This window comes from Ovis canadensis, chromosome 8 (assembly GCF_042477335.2).
Source record: "Ovis canadensis isolate MfBH-ARS-UI-01 breed Bighorn chromosome 8, ARS-UI_OviCan_v2, whole genome shotgun sequence".
NCBI classification, from domain to species: domain Eukaryota; kingdom Metazoa; phylum Chordata; class Mammalia; order Artiodactyla; family Bovidae; genus Ovis; species Ovis canadensis.
The window spans coordinates 46189193-46201498 of record NC_091252.1 but is presented as its reverse complement, the minus strand read 5'-3'; the positions used below and the strand labels follow the sequence as shown (position 1 = coordinate 46201498).

The window sequence follows — 12306 nt, the reverse complement described above, 5'->3', positions numbered from 1 at the left end:
ATTCTAACTTACCACACAATGAGTATGATCTATTTATATATAAGTAATTATACCTGAAAGAGAGAAAATAGGATAAACTGTTTTGTCTTCCTTGCTGATTTATTTTTTTTTTCTCTGCCTAGCTTTTGTCTTAGCAGTTTAAGATCTAAATAACTACAACTTTTTCTAACCCTCTCCTATGGATTTTAATAACCAGATTGTACACATACTCTATTTTAATTGATTTGGTTAATTCACATTTATGTTTTATGTAGCTGAAGATTTTTTTCGAGGTAGCTGTGATGTGTAAGGAAAAAAAAAATTGACCTGGAAGACAAACAAACTTTTGTTTGAATCTCAGCTCAGAGACATGCTTTATGGGACATAAATTTCTGGTATTCAGCAGGATCTCCAGAAAGATGAGATCCACTGCTGTCCCTTTCCCTTCTATTGCCTGTCATAGTTTCAGTGGGAATTTGGTTTAAGGGAGGTAATTGGTTATGGTAGTTAGGACAGTGGTTTCAAGAATTAGACTGTGTCTGAATCTTGTTTTTAAAATCTTTTGTCTGAGTCTTATTTCTGCCAATCTTGTTATGATAGTTTGGAGGGTCATTCTAAGAGCTAAGTTTTGGTTGAGTCTCTTTTCTCAAGGTGATGAGACCTTGAGAGGATTACTTCAAACTTGCTGAACTTCAGTTTTCTCTTCTCTGATAAAAGTAGTATCAACTAAAATATAGGGTCTACACGAAGTGCGTGTGAAGAAATTGACACAGTTGTGTGGCATAGAGTAAGTGTGCAATGTAGCTTGTTAGTAACATTATTAAAATATTGACAAAGTAGTGAACCCATGTATCTCCTCCATTTTTCTCCTCCTCTTCTACTCCTCCTGTCTTTCCTCGTATTTTCCCTCTAGAGAACAGTCAAGGCAAAGGATTATACAGTCAATATGAGAGAGTGGAAGACTTAGCCAGAACAGCTCAATAAAACTCTACAGTTTAGAGTTGGAAGTAGAGATGCCTCTTCAGCATAATCTTAAGAGATAGTCTTGGACCTTTGCCTTGTGAAAATCTACTGAGCAGCAACTGTATAGAACAAATCTGCTTCTTTCACAACCTCGTTCCTGGTTAATACTAACCTTCTAACTAACCTATTATTGACTCAATCTCATACATTATTGTATTTATTTTTTGTGAATTTATATTTACCAGTTCTCCACAATCTATTTTCCTTACTTTATAGTGAATTTTCATTATGTAAATATTTACTGTTTATCAAAAATTATATATATATAAATGTATTCAAGTACTTATTGATGTTTCTTATATTTTGAAAATTTAAATTGTTTTCCTTTATTCAAAGTTGAACACTGAACAAAAACTAGAGAGAAGGATGTAACCTCTGGGTAGTATTTTTAGATTTAAATCCAGCTCCATCTCTACATGCTATGATTTTCAAACCAGTTGTTTAACTGTCCTCTACGTTAACTTCCTATTCTATACAGGAATTAAATTCATCAGTGAATTTCCAACTGCATGATGGTCATAAGAATTAAAGGCAATGATTTAGGGCAAGTGCCTCACACAAAGTAAATACTGAGTGAACATTACTAATGTTACTAAATTAAGGCAAATTGTCAAGTATATGCATTCTTGTGAAAATAAGAAAAACATTTTTGATAAGCTGGAGCTTTCTCAAGATTTTTCAAAGTTGAAAGAATTTACATATGTACAGTTTTGTGAAGAAGATAGTAAAGTTAAGTCTGACAGGATATCAAGTCTAAATGGAAAACAATTCCATATTATTACGTAAAGCAACTAGTTTAAAAGTAGGATGAAAAAAGCACCCTAAGCAGATGAAAATATAGAAAGTAGTTTCAGAAGTTCTGTTTATTTATAATAGATCAACATACTTTAAAATGGAAATTCAAGAAAATATTTAAACAGCAACTTTTTAACTATGATTTTTCTCTAATACTTACCTTTACCTTATAGCTTAATAAATGTTGTTTCCTTTTTGTAATTACATTTAAAATCACAGATCTTAAATGCTTTTATTGTCATCTAGTATACACTGTGATCCAGAAGCTGAAATTATGTACCAAAAATCATTTTCAAATTTTTAATTAGGTAAAATTCTTTCCTAGTGTTGTCATTAATAGATAAGATTACTCTTTTAGAATTTTCATATAGGTCACATAAGATCATATATCTTCCCTGGTGGCTCAAAGGTTAAAGCGTCTGCCTCCAATGCGGGAGACTCGGGTTTGATCCCTGGGTCGGGAAGATCCCCTGGAGAAGGAAATGGCAACCCACTCCAGTATTCTTGCCTGGAGAATCCCATGGACGGAGAAACCTGGTAGGCTACAGTCCATGGGGTCGCAAAGAGTCGGACACGACTGAGCGGCTTCACTTACTTAAGATCATATAAGGCAGTAAGTCCCAGCAGGATAGCAGGAGCATCATAGATTGTGTTCTTTTAGCTATTATATGACAAAATTTCATCTTGGAAATAATTCCAATGGTATTTAGTAAACCTCTATCTTAAAAAAAAACAAACTGTAAAAGATAAAGAAGAGGAGAAAAATATAAATTTTACTCACTGCTGTCTCCCAAGAGTAATCAGTAGTATCATTTTAGTGTATTTTCTTCACTTTAATTTTGTTTATTGTTATTCACATAATATGCCCAGTGTGATGTTTAAGAATACTTTCTATGACCAATGAGGCTGTTTGAATCTGGGCCTCTCCACTTCTTAGTTGTATGACTTTGTTAGTTACATAACATCTCTCAGCCTTGGTTTCATTATTTGTAAAATGGATATAATATCAGTATTTTTGTTAAATTATTATTGTGAGAAATAAGTTAAATAGCATATATGTTAAGTACACAAATGCTGGAAATACAGTTCTGTATAATCTGTTTTCACACTTGGCTTTATATCACATGCAGTTTCTCATCTAAATGATTATTTTTTAAAACATGATTTTTAATGGTTATATAAAGTATCAGTGTGATTTTCTATTTCCTTATTGTGAACATTTATTGATTTATACTTTTTGTTATTTATTAAAACAAATACTGTGTGTAGCTTTTGTTCTTATCTTTTATTTTCTCAGGGCAAATTCCAGAAAGAGAAATTACTGAGCTAAAAAGAACATGGATATTTTAAAAATTCCCTTGTGGTGCAACTTGCAAAATTGCCCTTTGTCTTCTCTCTAGTAGTCTCTTAAAGTGTTCATATCTCTATACATTTGTTGATAGTGACTTTTAAAAAATTCATTTTATTTTAAAATCAAACATATCTTTCATATCTTGTTAACTTTTTTTATAACCACCAGTGTGGTGTATGAGATATGTCCTCTGAGTGTTAACTCAGGCCAAAGATAAATATCAGCCTGATCCTCAGGCTCATGATATGTGCCTGTATCAACACCACTCCTCTAGTTTTCACTCTGCAGCCATCAATGTGCGAAAGTAGTCAGCTGGTATTTACCAAACGAAGGTTATGAATCTGAGCTATATTCCCCAAAGATTTATGAACTATAAAATGGTATTATTATTATGTTCTGTCATCGCACTGGGCTCTTTAGCCGCCTTCCATTTTATGTGGTTAAGTTCCTGAGGATCCATTTGCATGAAAGCTACTGTGTGTACTCATTTCGTATTGTATTGTGGCAAACGCTATAATCTACAGGGTTCCTATTCATTTTGGAATTCATTTCACAGCTCACTAATTGTGTGAATGAGAAGAGGAAATATATGCTTTTATTCCAAAGCATGCCAAGCAGATGGCCCAAAGTTCATTGCTACCCTCATTGTCAGTGTGGCTCTCTTCTGTAGGTAGTGAGCCTGGCATAGATCCGTCAAACACAATGTGAGGGTCCATTTAACACAGCATTTGACAGTTCCTGAGCCTCTGGTTTGTTATGACTTATAAACAGTTTATTTTTTATCATTCACCTCTAAAGTAGCCAGTCATTTGAGCAGGTGCAAACACAGTAGAATTCATATTCATTTTGCTTGAGAAGCCAAAATGAACTTTTATTCATATGGAAATTTTGGGAAAAGAAAACAGTACAGGGGATTAAGCTTAGTTTCTTGAAAAGGGATTAACACATGTATTGAGATTCAAAACTGTATCATCATTTCTGAGACTGAACCTTTTGAAAAGCTGAATTGCAAGAAAAATTAGGGTTTATCTTTAAGCTTTTTAGGTAAATCTCTTCAAATCTCTTGTTTCTTTCTATGAAAGGAAATTATTTACTCATTTACTTTTATACACAATATGTAATTTAAGGAACCATTAAAATGCTCATATTTGCATTCCTTGTATATGTGCACACACACACACGTGTATAGAGGAACAGAGTAAGCTAGAGACAAAGGGTGGGACAAAAAATGAAATAATGCATGTCTGCACACATTTCCTACTTAAGCAGAGACAGTAGGATGATATGAAATTATGTTATCACTTCAGGAAAGGGAGGGTAGGTCAGATGTGCTAATGGAGCCCATGTAGGGATTTGATCACAGTTGCTTCTTTAAGAGAACCACAGCATGTGGAAATATTGTTTTCTCCCTTACATGAAGAAAAACTGGGTATTTATTTCTCTCACTGGTTCTTTATCTCTACTTACAAACCTGCTATCATGGGTTTCCCATGTTGTATTGACGCCACTTTTCCTTTTCTCTCTTTTTAAGACTGATGCTGCTCTCATGTATGATGCGGTGCACGTGGTGTCTGTGGGTGTCCAGCAGTTTCCCCAGATGACAGTGAGCTCCTTACAGTGCAATCGACACAAACCCTGGCGCTTTGGGACCCGCTTCATGAGCCTAATTAAAGAGGTGAGTCAGGAGAAGAGCCTCTGCTCTGTCTCACTTGTCCTCAAGTTGAATGAATTGAGATTATTGCAGTTTCCCGCACAGGTAATCTTTTACTTGTATCTTTTAAATTAAGCTTTCTTATTTTTCCCATACAAGCAAAATTAGCATTTTTACTAAATAATATGGAAGAAAGGGAAAAATTACATGATAAATAAATGAATTTCTACAAAACATCTATGATTGTGTGAACAGATGAGAATCAGTGATTTAGACATGTTTGCCCCTCACCTTTAGGAATCTTTATGTGTGTTGTTGTTGTGTTGCTCAGTCATATCCGATTGTGTTATTTTTCATTTATGTGGAAAAATAGATATTTAAAGAATATTTGTAACATAGGTCACAAAATATGCAATACATTTTTAACTTGAATGCCCTTTGCACGACACTAAATTACACCCAATTTGTACATTTTCAAGAATTACTTTTTAGAGCTATGGTTGCTAAGTATAACATCTAGTTATTTTAATTATATTAGCATTAACATAAAACAAAATATATAGTCATAAGAGTGCAAAGTTTACTTCATGTTGCATAGTATAACCATTTTTATGGCAATGTATCATTTCTAATTATGTCTATTACAGTTTAAGACCAAGTATGCTCATCAGTTCAGTTCAGTTCTGTTGCTCAGTCGTGTCTGACTCTTTGCGACCCCATGAATCACAGCACACCAGGCCTCCCTGTCCATCACCAACTCCGGGAGTTTACTCAAACTCATGTCCATCGAGTCCGTGATGCCATCCAGCCATCTCATCCTCTGTCGTCCCCTTCTCCTCCTGCCCCCAATCTCTCCCAGCATCAGAGTCTTTTCCAATGAGTCAGCTCTTCACATGAGGTGGCCAAAGTACTGGAGTTTCAGCTTTAGCATCATTCCTTCCAAAGAACACCCAGAGCTAATCTCCATTAGAATGGACTGGTTGGATCTCCTTGCAGTCCAAGGGACTCTCAAGAGTCTGTGCCAACACCACAGTTCAAAAGCATCAATTCTTCAGCACTCAGCCTTCTTCACAGTCCAACTCTCACATCCATACGCGACCACTGCTTATAGTAAGGATAAAAAGGGAGAATTTTTAAATATCATACACAAACATGCAAACTCACACATTTACTTCACACACATATTCTTCCTATTCATCTGCTCATGAAGGAAATACTGTCAGCTAAGGATATTTTTTATTTGATACAGCAGTTTTTTATTTTTTATTAAAGGACATTTGACTTATGAGTTTTTATATGAAAGGTTAACTATGAATATTTAATCTTCACTATGAAAAGTCACAGCTGTTATTACCATATATAAGATTTTTCATTTATTGCTTAAAGGAAATCATCAGCTCATCATAGAATAAATTATTTATCATGAAAATAAAAGTGCACACAGAATCATAATTAAGAATCATCAAGACCTTGGCAAAGAATATTCGTGAGTTCCTTGTCTAATTATTACTGAACTCTGAGTAGATGGAATGATATTCCTGTAACAGTATATTGTTCTCTTATTACTCCACATTCTGCATTTACTTCTGGTGTAAAACTAAGTCTCAGAAGATTGCTAACATAGCACACTGGTTTGGCTAGTTGAAGAAGAGCTTTTTCTGAATGAAGCACTTGACAATTGAGACATGTGTCAAACAGCCCTGTAAGAAACTGAATTCGCTATTATATTCATTGGAGGGTGTTATTGAGGATCTTGTCCACTAAATCACATAGGGTCTCTCTTATGAAGACCAAAAAGAGAGATTTCTGTCAAGTTTCAGTACCGGGAAAAGCTGTTTCTCCTGGGTAATTGACGTGTCTTAAATTATGGGTTTTGTATCTTGTATTTTCATCATATTTTCTTCTTTGCTTTGGTTGCTGGAAAGTTCAGAATTTAATTTGTGATTGGTTTTATTAGTTGCACAGTTTCATTGATGTACATTTCCCTGTGCTGTCTTTAACCCAGATTTCTTTGACTATTCGCAACTTCTTCTGTACTTCTTGATCCCATTTCTTATTTTTATACTCTTTAGATTTTTGTTCACTGCCCACAATTATTTTCTTTGGAAAAAATTAAGTTAAAAAATGTTTTCTTTCCTTACTGGACAACTGTTGACACACGGTAACCTCAAGGATGCCCTTTTGCAATATGCACTGAGATATGTATTATAGTTTTTTTTTTTTTAATTTACTTATAATTTATTAGCCTAAAATGGTTTTAGAATTTCTACGTATAAGTATCCAAGGAACACATGGAGCCTAAGAAATGTAGTAATAATTATATCCATTTGTAATACTTTTTGAAATGTTACCCTTTATTGGGTTTTACCTCTTTTGAGTCTCAGTATATATTCAAACCTAATTATGAGTATATGTTACATTATTTAAAAATTTCACATGTAACTATTCTTCCAAGCTATTTGCAAATGACATATATAACATCTAATTTGGGCTATATAGCCAGCAGAATGAGAAATCTTTTTGTATTAAAAAACCTAGATATTTGCTCACTCTTGAGGGATAATCCATTGTGTATCTAGATATTCTCACCTCTTTCTACCTGAAAGGATGCTCCTATGGGAAGTGTACATTGATGTGAAGTAATTTCGATACATTTCTCCCAGTATCACCCAGGGTAAAATAAAGCAATGTTGATTATTCTAAATATAAAGTGTATGATCGAAGTAATATAACAAAATGTTTTCTAGATTCAGTTTCTTTAATTGTAATAAAATATTTATTTTGTATTAGTTTGATGTTAGGAGTAGTATTTTGTAATAGTATTTCTAGTTGTAATCCCCCGGAGAAGGCGATGGCATCCCACTCCAGTACTCTTGCCTGGAAAATCCCATAGACGGAAAAGCCTGGTAGGCTACAGTCCATGGGGTCGCGAAGAGTCGGACACGACTGAGCGGCCTCACTTTCACTTTTCATTTTCATGCATTGGAGAAGAAAATGGCAACCCAATCCAGTGTTCTTGCCTGGAGAATCCCAGGGACGGCGGAGCCTGGTGGGCTGTCGACTATGGGGTCGCACAGAGTCGGACACGACTGAGGCGACTTAGCAGTAGCAGCAGCAGTTGTAATCCCCAGTGAGATATTTACTATTTCAAGTTCTCACTTTGCTGGAAGAGCTTTGCTATTTACAATATAAGCCACAAGTTTCTCATAAAGGAAGGTTATACCTGGCAAATGCAGTATTTAAAATGAAAAATTTACAATAAATTTTTCCTGAGACTTGGATAGCATATTTGGAAGAAACATCCTTCAAGGTTCAGAAGATAATAAAATGATAAATATTAAAAATGGGCAGCAATGTAAATTTATGAGAAGTAACAAAAATAGTGTTTCTTTTTCCTTGTACAAAAAAGGGTTGATCTTCTCATCCTGTACATATTTAATAATCTATGGTTTTTGTTTGTTTGTTGGTTTTCCCCACAGGCACATTGGGAAGGCCTCACAGGCAGAATAACTTTCAACAAAACCAATGGCTTGCGAACAGATTTTGATTTGGATGTGATCAGCCTCAAGGAAGAAGGTCTGGAAAAGGTACTTGAAACATTCAGTTTATTTACTTTAATTATTAAATAAACATATCCTAATGAAGAAATAAATATTTCCTGTTGTAGTCACATTTCATTGACTTTTAAATTTATTGAGTAACTTTAAGAAATTTGTTCTCAATTCATTATATTGGACATAATAATTGGCAATTAGAACTCAAGGATAAAGATGTCTTTTAAGATATTTTATGTTTTTATTTTCTCATCAGGTTTTTCTGATTCTCTGCATATAATGTATGTAATCTTAATTTAATGTAAGGTATACTAATGTATTAATATAATCCTAATTAGCTATAAGATATAATTAGAAGATATTTGGTATAGTATGAGTCTTTGAATATGTAGCTTATAATTACATGTGCCTGCATAGTAGACTTTCCCACTTAGAGCAGACCATATGAAACGATTAAATACTAAAACATGTTTCCACTGCTGGGTTATATTCAAGAGAAATGTCTGAATTAATGTGCACAAGTAAATTAGATATGAACATGAATGCTACACATTACACTGACTCTGTCTTCCTTGATTTTATTTATACAACTGAGGTGATGTACAGAGTTTGGGTGTGTGTGTTCTACTTTTAGAACATTTTAATAGAAGTTTGCTTATATTTTTTAATTTATGTATTTTAGATATTTTTTGATGGATTTATTGAAAGCTATGAATTAAAATATCTTAGAATTATCTTAGAATAATGGAGAATTTATAGATTAGTAGAAATTGAATAATTTCAAAAAGATGTAATAATACAGGAAAGACATGCATAATGTTTCATTTGATCACATATATATATATATGTACATGTACACAGTCTTCCCTGGTTGCTCAGCTGGTAAAGAATCCACCTGCAATGCAAGAGACCCCAGTTTGATTCCTGGGTTGGGAAGATCCCTTGGAGAAGGGATAGGCTACCAACACCAGCATTCTTGGGATTCCTGGTGGCTCAAATGGTAAAGAATCTGCCTGCAATGTGGAAGACCTGAGTTCGATCGCTGGGTTGGGAAGATCCTCTGGAGGAGAGCATGGCGACCCACTCGAGTATTCTTTCCCAGAAAATTCCACGGACAGAGGAAGCTGATGGGCTACAGTCCATGGGGCTACAAAGAGTCAGATACGACTGAGCACACATATGCATATATATTCACTTGGTAATTTATATACACTTAATATTTTATTTGATTTATATATATATATGCATAGGGCTTCCCAGGTGGCTCAGTGGTAAAGAATCTGCCTGCAATGCAGGAGACCTGAGTTCAATCCCTGGGTGGGGAAGATCCCCTGGAGAAGGGAATGGCAACCCACTCCAGTATTCTTGCCTCGTAAATCTCCTGGACAGAGGAGCCTGGAGGGCCACAGTGTATGGGGTCACAAAGAGTTGGACGACCAAGCATGAGCCATATATATGTGAATATACACACACACACACATATTATATACACACACACATTCTCTCACATACTGTAGAAGTGGGAAATAGAGCTAAAATGCTGGTTTGTGTCATACCATGAACACCTTATCAAGATATTTGCAATCATATTTGCAACGTATACATTGTGAATTCAAAGAGGGTTGCTTGGAAAGATATAGTTTGGAATAACTTTACTATGAAGCCATGAAACTCTTCTGAGAGTATAATTTAGAGTACACAGTGACAGATGGTATTAACTGAACCTTCATCAGTGTTAGTTTAAAGAAGAGCAGACTACTGGGACTCTGTTTTTAAGGGATAATGGTGGTGCCTATATGGCAAAAGTGAAAGGAGCTAGTTATGGAACTAGAAATCAAACACTGGAGAAAAAAAAAAATTAGGAAAGGAAATTTACTTTAGAATGAAATTGGCACAAATCTCCTGAGAAGACAGATAAAGTCCTGAGAGTGGGTGAAGTTAAGCTATAGGGAAAAGGAACTAAGAGTTCACATCAAACAGTTTCAGAAACTTTGAAAATTAGTACATGAAGTCATCAGCTAAAAGAGGGAAGTGGAATTTAGTTTAGTCAGTATTTTAGTTTAGTCACTATTTTCCAAATAGTGGAAATATTTTGGAAATGCCATTATGGCAGACTTGACTTTGAAATTATAGGAATGAAAAGTGAAAATTGCTCAGCTGTGTGTGACTCTTTGTGACCCCAAGGACTGTAGCCTGCCAGTTTCCTCCATACATGGAATTCTCCAGGCAAGACTAGTGGAGTGGGTAGCCATTCGTCTCCAGGGGATCTTCCCAGCCCAGGGATTGAACCCAGATTTTCTTCATTGCAGGCAGATTCTTTACCATCTGAGCCACCAGAGAAACCAGTGAAATATATTCATTTTTTAATTTAGTAGACTGATTAATAGATCAAGGACTAAATTCAAACAGCATTGGGCTCAAATGTTTGTTCCACCATTTAGTATTTACAAACAGGTTTCTTATTCCCTCTAAAATACAGTGACTCCTGCTATATCGTGGGTAATAGCAATATTTGCCTCCTGAAGGCTCATAAGTCTTGTTGATTTTACCTTTGTGTTTTCCTAAATAGTATAGTTACCAATTCATAGATGAAAAGACAGAGTTCCTAAACTGATAGAGTTCACAGTTTGAAGGGTTCATAAATGGTGATTCAGGAGACTTAAATTACAATTCCAGTTCTATCACAAGTGTATGAACTTCATCCTTCCACCCAACTTCACTATGCCCAATTCCCCACCTCAAAAAAGGCTGAGAGAAATGGACTTCCCTCTTGTACTGGCCAAAGAAAAAGATATCGTGGTCTCTAAAAGAACCTAAAAATACTACATTAATATGAGTAAGGCTAGGAATTTTAACTATCCTCAATCCTATCTGCTCATGCTACGTTCTTTTTTGATTCTTGTCATCTTTGACTTTATTTATTCATTTAATTCCCTAACAAATATTCAATAAACATCTATTTTATGCCTTTACAATGGTTGTACTCTAGTGAAGAGAGCCTGCCAATAACAAATGAATTCATAAAATTATAAAAAGGATTGGACAGTCATATATGTTAAAATAAAGACCTCTTGTTTGTATGAATATTAAACAGATATATTTTGAATTGTTTTCTCAAATGTTAATCTTAGGATTAAAATAGTTAATGGCAGTATAATACATACTTCTGATATTTGTGACTGTGGAGCTTCCTGTGGAGGAAGGAACAGGTATACTTCTGACAAACAGAGAGAAATAGGACATATTCATGGAACTGAACTTGGGGTTAAAATGCTACTCTGGATACAGCTTTCCTCTTATCTAGGAATCACAGATCAAAGTGAATTCCTTCTCCTTTGTCTCGCCAGGGACCTTGATGATAAGAACCCACCCCAGTTAGTCATGGTCTGAGAAGGGTCACCTGTACTGCATAAACAAGCAGTCACATCTATTATTATTGTTATTATTATTATTATTGGTTTAATTGGGGTGAGAAAAAATGTCTTTATTCAAAAAGCCAGGAGTTAGATCAGAATTCTTTTATACTGAAAGGGGAGGAGGTTAAGTCAAACATTTCCTGGATCTGGTCAGCTTCCGGAGGGGAGGTGCTAATTTCTTCCTTCCTGTAGTCATTCAGAGGTGGACCTGGTCAGATATAAGAAAGGTCAAGAATACCGCATACACATCCAACCACATCTGTCCAAAAAAGCCCTCAGGACATGGCAGTCCTTTCTCTGAAACAGAGGAGGAAGATTAAGGATGTAAGACAGTAAATGACTTTGTTTCCCTCAGGCAATGCTAGGACAATTTCTTTAAGAGCCTGGTATTGATCATGGCATCTGATCCCATCACTTCATGGTTAATAGAAGGGGAAAAAGTGGAAGCAGTGATAGATTTTACTCTCTTGAACCCCAAAATCATTGCAGACAATGACTGCAGCCATGAAATTAAAAGATGCTTGCTTCTTCAAAGGA

At 35.1% G+C, this 12306-nt stretch overlaps 1 protein-coding gene across 1 annotated transcript in view; it reads left to right on the top strand.

Annotated features, from left to right (window-relative positions):
• GRIK2 (glutamate ionotropic receptor kainate type subunit 2) overlaps window positions 1-12306 on the top strand; it is a 742654-nt gene that overhangs the window by 468403 nt on the left and 261945 nt on the right. Inside the window, exons 8-9 of the mRNA XM_069599226.1 lie at window positions 4680-4823; window positions 8279-8386. Coding sequence (XP_069455327.1) covers window positions 4680-4823; window positions 8279-8386 — 252 coding nt within the window. The remainder of the gene's footprint in view (window positions 1-4679; window positions 4824-8278; window positions 8387-12306) is intronic.